General features: G+C 49.9%; 1 protein-coding gene across 4 annotated transcripts in view; it reads right to left on the bottom strand.

Annotated features, from left to right (window-relative positions):
• The window catches only part of MYBL2 (MYB proto-oncogene like 2), a 49,616-nt gene that overhangs the window by 26,834 nt on the left and 9,983 nt on the right, over positions 1-12,799 (bottom strand). For 2 of the 4 annotated variants that reach the window (XM_063659347.1, XM_054467301.2), the window contains exons 3-5: positions 8,796-8,867; positions 7,766-7,858; positions 3,593-3,813 (exon numbers count right to left, since the gene is read on the bottom strand). In XM_063659347.1, coding sequence (XP_063515417.1) covers positions 3,593-3,813; positions 7,766-7,858; positions 8,796-8,867 — 386 coding nt within the window. The remainder of the gene's footprint in view (positions 1-3,592; positions 3,814-7,765; positions 7,859-8,795; positions 8,868-12,799) is intronic. The other 2 variants (XM_063659348.1, XM_054467302.2) reach the window with 1 other exon arrangement.

Genomic DNA, 12,799 nt, shown 5'->3' with positions numbered 1-12,799 from the left:
GTCTAAGAGGATATCCTCAGATCATTTGCACTTTAAGCCCTCAGGGACACAATGCTCACTGGGCAAAGGTGTAGGGTAAGGGGTGCTCCTGGTGCTCTGACCAGATCCTCTGTCCCTACAGCAAATCCAATCCCCCAGCTGCCGGGCATGCTGCCGACGGCTTCTACTATGACTTTATCTGCATAACAGCCCTTGGAAGCAGATCACCTGAGGTCAGGAGTTCAAGACCAGCCTGGCCAACATGGTGAAACCCCGTCTCTACCAAAAATACAAAAATTAGCCAGGCGTGGTAGTGCATACCTGTAATCCCAGCTACTCAGGAGGCTGAGGCAGGAGAATCGCTTGAACCCGGGAGGCGGAGGTTGCAGTGAGCTGAGATCACGCCACTGCACTCCAGCCTGGGCAACAGAGCAAGACTCCGTCTCAAAAAAAAAAGACAACAAAAAACAGCCTTGGAAGGCACAACCAAAGATGCCCCAGGAGTTCCCCAACCCATGTACACATGCGCCCTCCTCACACTTACATATCTCACATGTATACATGTGAACACATATACCCCCTGGCCTTATAGCAGGCCAAAGCTGGATATTCCAAGACCCCATCCCTTGTTTGGCCCTTTCCCTACTTTTCTCCACTCCTTCCCTCACAGGTGAGAACCTTTCCAAGAGATCCCATGTACCTGAAACTCTGAGTCACAGGTTCCACTTCCAGGGAACCTGACCCAAAACACCTCCCCAGCCCTCCCACTCCCCAAGACCAGAGTCTGGGGTGCCCCAAGCTATAGTGAGACTCATTCTTTTGCTCGCATATAAAAAGCACCCACTGTGTGCCAGGCATTATTGTAGGCACTGGGGATCCTTCGGTAAATAAGACAGGTGGCTGCCATTGACAGTTAAATCTAGCAGGGGAGATGAATGTTATCTCCAGCTACAATTGGGGTACACACTACTCTGCAGACAGGTGTGGGCACAACACAGAGGTCACCAGGGACCAACCACAGTCTGGGAGAACAGAGAAAACTTCTCTGAAGAAATAGCACCCCCACTGAGAACTGAAGGATGAGAACACATTAGCTACACAATAGGCACAAGCGGGAGTGCACTGCAGGCTGACAGAGTAACACTAGGAGCTCTGAGAAGAGCTCAGGGTTCCAGGGACTGAAAGGAGGCAAAGCAGCTAACACCAAGTGAGCACAAGTGACAGTGGATCAAGGTGAGGCTGGTGGCACCTGTGAGCCAAACAGGCCATGTGGGGAAAGAAGCCAGAGTTTCCAGCCCAAGTGTCAGGGGAAGCCCCAGAAAGATGACACATTCAGGTTTGAGCTTTGAAAAGGGATCATTTCAGACTTTGGGGAAAACATACCATCTGGCATTTTCTCTCCCTGCCAGGACCACACTGCCATGACAAAAAAAGGGATTCAAAATAAAGCAAGGCAAAAATTCACAAGGACAAAGAGAAACAGGTAGAAGACAGCCACTAGTAAGAGATTTTTTACAAGTTTTCATAAGATGGAAAACAGGGGAACAATATCCAGCTTAGGGCCAGGTGCGGTGGCTCACACCTGTAATCTCAGCACTTCGGGAGGCCCAAGGCAGGCAGATCACCTGAGGTCCGGAGTTCAAGACTAGCCTGGCCAAGATAGCAAAATCCCATCTCTACTAAAAATATAAAAATTAGTCAGGTGTGGTGGCGGGCTCCTGTAATCCCAGCTACTCAGGAGGCTGAGGCAGGAGAATCACTTGAACCCAGGAGGCAGAGGTTGCAGTGAGCCGAGATCATGCCACTACACTCCAGCCGGGGCAATAAGAGCGAAATTCGGTCTTATAAAAGATATAATATTGACAGAGAAGTAAGCTATTGAAACCACAAAATAAGAATAGGGTGCCAGGCCAGGTGTGGTGGCTCATGCCTGTAATCCCAGCACTTTGGGACCAGCCTGGGCAACACAGGGAGACCCTGCCCCTACAAAAAATTTTAAAACTAGCTGGGTATGCTGGCCTGCACTTGTAGTCCCAGGTCCTTGGAAGACCGAGGCAGAAGGATTGCTTGAGCTCAGGAGGGTGAGGCTGCAATGAGCCATGATTATGCCCCTGCACTCCAGCTTCGGTGACAGAGTGAGAACTCTGTTTCAAAGAGTCTGGGCATAGTGGCTCATGCCTGTAATCCCAACACTTTGGGAGGCTGAAGTGGGCAGGAGGTCAAGAGTTCGAGACCAGCCTGGCCAACATGGTGAAATTCCGTCTCTACTAAAAATACAAAAATTAGCCAGGCATGGTGGCACACACCTGTAGTCCCAGCTACTTGGGAGGCTGAACCAGGAGAATCGTTTCAACCTGAGAGGCAGAGGTTGCAGTGAGTGAGCCCGGATCACGCCACTGCACTCCAGCCTGGGTGACAGAGTGAGACTCTGGTCTCCCAAAAAAAAAAAAAAAAAGAGTGCCAGAAAAGGGAGGAGCCCTTACAAAGTAAAATTTTTAGGGAAAATAATTTCAAAAAAAGAGAAGAAGTCTCCCAGAAAATGAAGCAAAAGAGATGAAAAATAGGAGAAAAGATCATGGAATGCTTTCAGTATTTAGGAAAAAAAAAAAAAAATATATATATATATATATATATATATATATATATATATATATTTTTTTTTTTTTTTTTTTTTGGAGACAGTCTTGCTCTGTCGCCCAGGCCGGAGTGCAGTGATGTGATCTCGGCTCACTGCAACCTCTGCCTCCCGGGTTCAAGCAATTCTCCTGCCTCAGCCTCCCAAGTAGCTGGGATTACAGGCTCACCACCACATCCAGCTAATTTTTTGTATTTTTAGTAGAGACGAGGCTTCACTGTGTTGGCCAGGCTGGTCTCGAACTCCTGACCTCAAGTGATCCACCCACCTCAGCCACCCAACATGCTAGGATTACAGGCATAAGCCACCATGCCCGTCCATAAACATTATTATTTTAATAACTGTCATACATTATTGGCGCAATAGGGATGTATGGGGAGTGGGAAAGCCTAAGAAAGCTAATCTCCCGTAGCAGAGGATCAATATGTAAAATGGCACATCACTTAAAGAGATAAAGAACTCAAAAAGATGAGTCTGTTTTAGTAGAGTGATTTAACAGAGTGGTGACAAAGACTGATGTTTTTCATTATAAACCTTTTAAGAAAAAGAAAAACAAAAAACACCTTTTAGCAGATTATAGTACTACCTGATTTTTTATCATTTTCTTCTTAAAGAAAGCCCATCTATCCCACATCTCAAGCCTATTCTGTGTTAGAAGAAACTGAAGTCAAAGAGAAGAGGCTAACCAAGAAGACACAGTGAGCTGGGAACAGGATTGAGAACTAGACTCCAGGGTTCCCGACTTCTTGCTGAGGCCTCCCTTATCACCATCTGTTCTTTTAAGCTGACAGAAGACACGGCCTTCCCTGGGGAACCACCCTTCCTCCTGACTATGCATGCCTCTGGGAGCCCTGGAGCTGAGGCTGGGTGTTACAGAAAAAGAGCACAGGACCACAATACCCACCTAGGAACCCTCCTCCATCAGAAACACGGGGCTGGCCTCCCGGGAACCTGCCCCAACCCAAGAAGACAGCTTACCTCCCTGGCAACATCTTGGCGATCTCGGCCCAGCGGTTGCCCAGCACCTTGTGGGCCTCGCAGATGATGCGGTCCTCCTCCTCGGTCCAGCAAGACTTCTTCACCTCAGGGTTGAGGTGGTTGTGCCAGCGTTCACGGCACTGCTTCCCCAGCCGGCCCTTCAGGTGCTTGGCAATCAGTGTCCACTGCTTTGTGCCGTACTTCTTAACCAGCTCGATGACCTTAGAGAAAAGCCTCTGGGTAGCCAGTTGCACCGGCCCCTCCCTCGCCCCCACCATGGCCCTTCACATCCACCTGAGCCTTGCCATGGCCCTGAGTGGTGCCACCCACCACATCCCCTCAGGCAACACTGAGCAGGCTGCAGGGGATGCCACCCAGGATGACTTTGTGTAGCCCACAGGGCCTACCTGAGGATCTGACCACATCCCTCTCATTTATTGCCTGGAATAAATCTAGGCCAAGAATGCCAGAGACTCTTTCTAGAGTAGAGATCAAATGGGGGTAAACAAAGGCGCCAGAGTCCTGCTTCCCTCTCCAGGGCTCAACCCAATAAGCTAAGTAGAAAAGAGCAGAGGGATGAGGAGGAACAACACACAGGGAGTCCATACTAAAGGTGGGAAATAGACTTTCCCACACCAGCCATGCCCCAGGCTGGCGCAAGACCCTCCAGCACTTCCATGGGAATTGGGAGGGCACAGGCTGAGCCACAGTAGCAGGCATGGCGGGCTGACCTAGCCAGACCTGAGTCCCCACCTGCCCTCAGTCAGGCTTCCTAGCTCAGGACACAAATCACAACATACACAGCCACAAGAGCCAGGCCAGGCCCCACCTACACAACAGACACACACGTTCTCATGTGCACACAGGCCACAAGAAACTGGGAAGAGTGGATGCTTCTTTTGGCAAAGATTTTGGTGAAGAAATATTTGACTTCATTTCTGTATGGTTTAAATTTTTATAGCAACCACATATCACTTTGATTTTTTTTTTTAAAGATTTTATGTTTTTACTCTTTATTTTATTTTTTATTTATTTTTTTTTTGAGACGAAGTTTCGCTCTTGTTGCCCAGGCTGGAGTGCAATGGCACGATCTTGGCTCACCACAACCTCCGCCTTCTGGGTTCAAGCGATTCTCCTGCCTCAGCCTCCCAAGTAGCTGAGATTACAGGCATGCACCACCACGCCCAGCTAATTTTGTATTTTTAGTAGAGACGGGGTTTCTCCATGTTGATAAGGCTGGTCTTGAACTCCTGACCTGAGGTGATCCGCCCGACTTGGCCTCCCAAAGTGCTAGGATTATAGGCGTGAGCCACCGCCTTTTTTTTTTTGAGACAGTGTCTCACTCTGTCACCCAGGCTGGGGTGCAGTGGGGCGATCTCAGCTCACTGCAACCTCCGCCTCCTGGGTTCAAGCAATTCTCCCGCCTCAGCCTCCCGAGTAGCTGGGATTACAGGCACACCACGACACCTGGCTAATTTTTGTATTTTTTGGTAGACAGGGTTTCACCATGTTGGCCAGGCTGTTCTCAAACTCCTGGCCACACCCAGCCAAAAAAGTATTTTCAAACTAAATTTTATTTTATTCTTAAGAGACAAGGTCTCAGGCCGGGCCCAGTGGCTCACGCCTGTAATCCCAGCACTTTGGGAGGTTGAGGCGGGTGGATCACCTGAGGTCAGGAGTTCTAGACCAGCCTGACCAACATGGCAAAACCCCGTCTCTACTAAAAATGCAAAAATCAGCCAGGCGTGGTGGCGTGCACCTGTAATCTCAGCTGCTCGAGAGGCTGAGGCAGGAGAATCGCTTGTCCCTGGGAGGAGGAGGTTGCAGTGAGCTGAGATCATGCCACTGCACTCCAGCCTGGGCAACAAGAGCAAAACTCCGTCTCAAAAATAAATAAATAAATAAATTTTATTTCATTCTTTTTTTTTTTTCGAGACAGTTTCGCTCTTGCTGCCCAGGCTGGAGTACAATGGCGCCATCTCGGCTCACTGCAACCTCCACCTCCCCAGTTCAGGTGATCCTCCTGCCTCAGCCTCCCAAGTAGGTGGGATTACAGGTATGGGTTACCACACCCGGCTCATTTTTGCATTTTTAGTAGAGACGGGGTTTCGCCATGTTGGTCAGGCTGATCTCAAACTCCTGACATCAGGTGATCCACCCACCCCGGGCTCCCAAAATGCTGGGATTACAGGTGTGAGCCACTACGCCCAGGCGTTTTGTTTTTTGTTTTTTTTTTTTAAGAGACAGGGTCTCACTCTGTCACCCAGGCTGGAGTGCAGTGGTGTGATCGTAGCTCACTGCAGCCTTGAACTCCTGGACTTAAGCAATCCTCCCAACTCAGCCTCCCAACTACAGGCACCCCACCACCACGCCGAGTTAATTAAAAATTAATTTTAAGGTGAAGTGCCAGCCATGGCTCATGACTGTAATCCCAGAACTTTGGGAGGCCAAGGCGAGAAGATAGCTTGAGCCCTGTAGTTCAAGACCACCCTGGAAAACATAGGAAGACCCCATCTCTACAAAAAAAAAAGGCCGGGCGCAGTGGCTCATGCTTGTAATCCCAGCACTTTGGGAGGCCGAGGTGGGTAGATCACAAGGTCAGGAGTTCAAGACCAGTCAGGCCAAAGTGGTGAAACCCCGTCTCTACTAAAAATACAAAATTTAGCCGGGCGTGGTGGCGGGCGCCTGTAATCCCAGCTCCTCGGGAGGCTGAGGCAGAGAATTGCTTGAACCCAGGAGGCGAAGGTTGCAGTAAGCCAAGATCGCACCATTGTACTCCAGCCTGGGCGACAGAGCAAGACTCAGTCTCAAAAAAATAAAAAAGGAAAAAAAAGAACAGGAATGGTGGCCTCATACCTACAATCCCAGTACTTTGAGAGGCTGACGTGGGAGGACCATTTGAGCCCAGAAGTTCAACCAGCCTGGGCAGCACAGCGAGACACTCTCACTACAGAAATTTTTCAAAAAGATTAGCCAGACATGGTGGCACATGTAGTACCAGCTACTTTAGAAGCTGAGGTGGGAGGATTGCTTGGGCCTGGCAGGTCGAGGCTGCAATGAGCTGTGATTGTGTCACTGTACTCCAGCCTGGGTGACAGAGCGAACCCCCGCCTCAATCAATCAATCAAAAAAATTAGCCAATGCTCTCCAGCCAGCGCAACAGAGTAAGACCCGTCTCAAAAAAAAATTAATTTAAAAATGCCTACTTCCAGGCCAGGCACAGTGGCTCACGCCTGCAATTCCAGCACTTTGGGAGGCTGAGGCGGGTGGATCACGAGGTCAGGAGTTCAAGACCAGCCTGACCAACATGGTGAAACCCCATCTCTACAAAAAATACAAAAAAATTAGCTGGGCGTGGTGGCGCATGCCTGTAATCCCAGCTATCAGGAGGCTGAGACGGGAGAATCGCTTGAACCCAGGAGGCGGAGGATGCAGTGAGCTGAGATCACGCCACTGCACTCCAGCCTGAGTGACAACACGAGACTCCGTCTCAAAAAAAAAAAAAAAAAGCCTAGTTCCCTTCATCTCCCTCTTTCCCAAGAGCCATGCCTGCCTCGGTGGAATGGCATCCTCTGGGCTGGTATCAAGGAGAAGAGATGAGGGAACTCCCAAGGTAACCCCGGGCAGTCATGGCACGTACTGCCTCTTCTAGGTTGGGAACATCCCCAGCCTCTCTGAGCCTTGCTCTCTCCATCTGTAAAATGGGACTAACAATTTCTGCCCACCTCACAGGACTGCTATGGCGATCAAAAGAAGGCATCTGTGCCCTGTGAAGGTCACAGGGTGCAATCGTCATTAAATCAGGGATAGCAGCAGCTGCCATTTGCTGAGAGCAAATGTACAGGACCCGCAAGCCCCCTACAAGCATCACCTGCTTAACTCTCATGACAACGCTGCACTGCTGCTGCTCCCCTCCATGGATGGAACAAGAGAAGCCGAGTAATCAGCCCAATAGCCCTCAGACCATGAGTGGGGAAGCCTGGAGACACTCTGAAACTTGGAATCTCAGGGCTGGAGCCAGGGCAGCATAAGAGTGTCCAGACTGGCTGGTAGACAACTCACACCCAATGCTCAGCTTGACACCCCCAACCCCAACACAAGGCAATCTCACAGTCCCCAGGTACACTGGTGAGTGAAGGCACACTGTGTGCAAGGCACAGTCCCAGCAGTTACCTTTTGGTCTTCCTCTTTGGTCCATGGCCCCTTGACAAGGTCTGGATTCAAAACTCTCAGCCACCTGTACTGGCATTGCTGGTCAGTGCGGTTCTGGGAAAAGAACAGAAGAACAAACCAATCTGTGAGAACTTCTGGGACCTCGGGCTGGGAGCCTGGTTAAGTACTAGGCTCAGCGGCCTATGGCCTGGGACTAGGCACACCTTGGGTAGGTGCGTCCTGTTCCATGCAGCCACCACACACTGCACACCCACATGCCGGAACATGGGCGTTTCCCTTTGCTACAAGGGAGGGCAAACTCGGGCCCCTGTGGGAAGCTACCCCCTACCAACCGAACACGAGGGGCCACCATCACAAGTCTTTAATTCCTTGTATGTCAGGGACCCCTGCTTTTTTCTAGGAGAGCATTTTTATGCCCTGAAGAATTCAGATTACACAGAAGAGGGGGAGATGAGGAAATGGGGCAGGAAGGGATTTGGTGACGTGCTTTCTGAGCAGCCCAGGCAGTAAGACTTATGGCAGCTCCTGCCACACCCGCTCCCTCCCAGACACCTGTGGGTCAGGGGTGGGAGGGCCTGAGAAGGAGGTCCTGAGGGGAACCCCCTCACCATCAGGAGGCTCTAAATACTCGAATGTGGTAGCACCTGCCAGCCCTGCATGGGCCTCACCATGAAGCCTGCTGAAAGCATCACTTCCCCTCAGTTTCAGTCTCACTGTTGAGAAACCGAACACCTGTTCACTCCTGACTTACAGGAAGAAATGCAAATATGCACCACATGCTGCAAATGTCTCAGAGCCTGAGGACCAGCAGGCATGCTGAGGAGCTGGGAGATGTTTACAGCAGTGTACCCTGAATGCCACTTTGGGAAGAGAGATCATACAAAGGTCCATTTGCCCTGTTTTATTTGGTTTCATTTTCAGGGGCTTAGTAAGGAACTCCCTTTTCTCCTCCTTGGCAAAGTCTGTCCCAGGCACACTGTTCTCCCAGAGCCCTTCCCCCGAGGGAGGGCCACAGGGGGACTGTACTCACAGGGAAGTGGCTGGCCAGGAACTTCCAGTCCTGCTGTCCAAACTGCCTCACCAGGGCCCTCAGCTGCTCGTCCTGCCAACACCAGAAAGACAGGGGCTCAGCACACATACGTGCAGAAAACCTCAGGGCTGCCCGTGACAGAGCCCAATCTAAAAGGAACAGCCTCGTCAATCCATTCCGTCATGAAGTGAATACGTACAAGGTGCCAGGCGCTACAGCTGCAGCAGCCGGCAGCAAAAGAGCTGCCCCTGATCTCATGGGAGGGAGCCAGCTGCCAATGAAAGGCTCACAGGAACAAAAGTAAAGCCATCCGCTGCTGGGAGATATGGAGAGGTACGTGGTGACTGCCTAGTCAGGGACACTAAAGGACAGGTTCCAAGGAAATGCAGAATAGCTAAAATGGAGGAAGCAAAACAGATCCAAGATGATTTTGGAGGGAACCAGAGGGGCCAGACCATCCGCAGCATCAGTTCAACCATCTATCATGCAAAGCCACTGATATGTTTGAACAGCGGGTGGTCACAGTCAAACATGCTTTTTATAAAGTTCTCTTTGCCTGCTACAGGGTGGAAAAGGGGCTGGAAGGGAGCAAAGTGGACATAAGGAGGTCATCACTGAACTCAGGCCAGAGCTGACAGTGATTCAGCACTAGAAGCAGGAGGCCTGGGCAAAAACAAGAGTAGTTAGAAGACAGGCTAGTATCTATCAAAACAGCCTCCCGAAATGAACTACCAATTCAAGCGATAACATGAATCTCAGTGTCACTATGATGTGTGAAAGAAGCCAGACACAAGAGGGTACACACTGTATGATTCCATGCATGTGAAATGCTAGAAAATGTAAACTAAGCTATAGGGACAAAAAGTGGTTGTCTGAGGCCAGTGGTGGAAAGGGATGAACAGCAAAGGCGGGCAAGGAATGTCTTGGGGACAATGGAAATGTTCTATAGCCCGGCTGTGCTGGTGGTTCTACTGAATTGTACTATAAATGGTTGTAGTTAATTATATATAAAGTTTTCCTCAGTCAAATCGATTAATATATAAAGGAAATGTCAAGCCAGGCGCGGTGGCTCACACCTGTAATCCCAGCACTTTGGGAGGCCGTGGCAGGCGGATCACGAGGTCAGGGGGTTGGCCAATATGGCGAAACCCCGTCTCTATTAAAAATACAAAAATTAGCCAGGTGTGGTGGCGGGTGCCTGTAATCCCAGCTACTCAGGAGGACGAGGCAGAAGAATTGCTTGAACCCGGGAGGTGGAGGTTGCAGTGAGCCGAGATTGTGCCATTGCACTCCAGCCTGGGCAACAGAGCATGAGTGAGACTCCATCTCAAACAAAAGAAAAAAGAAAGAAAATGTCATGCATATAAACAATGGATATTACTCAGTCGGGGGAATTCTGACATGCTACAGAATGGATGAAAGCTGAGGACACTATGTTAGTCAAATAGCCAGACAGGGCAAATACTCAGGATTCCACTCACAGGAAGCATCTAAAATAGTCAAAATCAGGCAGGGAGCAGTGGCTCACGCCTTTAATCCCAACACTTTGGGAGGCCAAGGCAGGTGGATCACCTGAGGTCAGGAGTTTGAGACCAGCCTGGCCAACATGGTGAAAGTTCATCTCTACTAATACAAAAATTAGCCCGGCGTGGTGGCGGGCGCCTGTGATCCCAGCTACTCGGGAGGCTGCAGCAGAAGATTCACTTGAACCCGGGAAGTGGAGGTTGCAGCGAGCCAAGATCATGCCATTGCACTGCAGCCTGGGCAACAGAGCAAGACTCTGTCTTGAAAAAATAAAATAAATAAATAAAATAGTCAAAATCACAGAAACAGAGTAGAAAGATAGCTGCCAAGGGCTGGAGGGTGGGAGGAGGGTGAATTCATGTTTAATTAGTTTCAGTTTTCCGTCCTATTTTTTTTTTTGAGACAGGGTCTCTCTTGGTCACCCAAGCTAGAGTGCCGTGGTGCAAACACAGCCCACTGCATCCTCAACCTCATGGGCTCAAGTGATCCTTCTACCTCAGCCTCCCAAGTAGGTGGGACCACAGACACACGACACCATGCCTGGCTAATTTTTGTTTTTTTGTTGTAGAGGCAGGATCTCACATGTTCTTCAGGCTGGTCTAGACTGCCTCAAGCAATCTCCTGCCTCAGCCTCCCAAAGTGCTGGGATTACAGGCCTGAGCCACCGTGACCCACCAAGTTGGTGGGAATTTTTGGTTTGTTTTTAATGACAGGGTCTTGCTATGTTTTCCCAGCTGGTCTAGGACTCTTGCACTCAGGCAATCCTCCTGCTTCGGCCTCCCACAGTGCTCGGTTTACAGGCATAAACCACCGCACTCAGACTTGTTTCCAATTTCAAAGATGAAAAAGTTTTAGAGATCTTTTGCAAAACAATCTGAAAATAATTAACACCACTGAACTACAAAGTTAAAGATGGTTAAGGGGTAGATTTAAGGGGGAGGAAAAGGGGATAAATTTAAAGTGAGGTGGTTGTGTCACACATACAAATTTATATGTGTATATATGTATATATGCTCCTAGACAGAAAAATTGGTCACAATGTGGCCCACGACAGGTATCAAAGCCCTCAACTACAGCTTGGCCAGAACCAGCACAGGCTGGGCAAAGTCACTGTAAATTCTCTGGGTGAGCCAGCCCAGGACACTCTTCCCTACCTATACCATGCCCCCTCCCTGCCCTGGCCAGGCTCTCACCTGCTTCCTTCTGTGTTCCCCAGTCCATCTCCGGCACCACTACCCTCCCTGACAACTGACCTGGATAGTATCGTTTCCAAACTTACACTTTTCCCACCCACCCTGGGACTCCCCTACGTGGTCAGCTCCATCCCCGCACTGTCCTCTCCACAGCCACCTCTTGCTTGCCTGGCACAGCGCCCTCTCCCACTCCCTCAGCACTGGTCTCTCAGCCCCAGCCCGTGCTCTATATCTTTTTTTTTTTTTTTTTTGAGACGGAGTTTTGCTCTTGTTGTCCAGGCTGGAGTGCAATGGTGCGATCTCAGCTCACTGCAACTTCCGCCTCCTGGGTTCAAGTGATTCTCCTGCCTCAGCCTCCCAAATTGCTGGGATTACAGGTGCCCACAACCACACCCAGCTAATTTTTTGTATTTTTAGTAGAGACAGGGTTCAGCCATGTTGGCCAGGCTGGTCTCAAACTCCTAACCCCAGGTGATCCACCCGCCTCAGCCTCCCAAAGTGCTGGGATTACAGGCGTGAGCCACCGCGCCAGGCCACCCATCTTTTATCGATCCCCCACACAGCAGATGAGCTCCCCTGAAGCCCGGCTACATTCACATCACTCCCTGCATTAAAAACCTTCCATCTTTGTCCAGTTCAGACTTAGAAAAAACAAACCAAAAACCAAGCTAACCTGGCTCTGCACTGAGAGCCGAACAATCCTACAGCTTCTAAGCCCAACACTTAAGGCCCTCGAGTAATCAGCCCCAGTGTGTCCTTTCATCTCCGTCAACCATTTCTCCCCTTCAAGGACCCTTCCCTCCAACCAAACTGGCCTCCTGTACTGGCTTTTCTCCACCTACAGCCCCTTTCCTGATCTGACTCACCCACCTTTTTGCACACTGTAGGTCTTCCCTCACTGCTAAATTTCCAAATCCTCATCCTTAGCTCAAAGGTCACTTTCTCCACGTAAGTTTCCTTAACCTCTTCGGGCAGCAGTAATCTCTCCTACTAAAGGTACTCGCCATCCACTCATCCTACAATTATCAGGTGCCCAGAGCTACAACAGTGAGCACCAACAGACACCAATCCTACCGGTGCCGTGGATGACCACAGCACATTCCAGGGACCCGCACACGGTCTTATCTCTCCATCCCAGAGAGAAAGCTGCTCCGGGGTAGGAACTTGGTCTTGTTTATTCTTCTAAGCCCACAAGAGCCAAATATAGTCCCTGGTCCACAATAGGATGAGCAGAAAAGGTTTGCTTAGCACGCATCTGGAAAAACGTCTTTCATGATTTAAAAGGGT

Source organism: Pongo pygmaeus, chromosome 21 (genome assembly GCF_028885625.2).
Source record: "Pongo pygmaeus isolate AG05252 chromosome 21, NHGRI_mPonPyg2-v2.0_pri, whole genome shotgun sequence".
Taxonomy (NCBI): Eukaryota; Metazoa; Chordata; class Mammalia; order Primates; family Hominidae; genus Pongo; species Pongo pygmaeus.
Note: the sequence above shows the minus strand (reverse complement) of the source record. Positions and strands in the feature narration are given on the sequence as shown.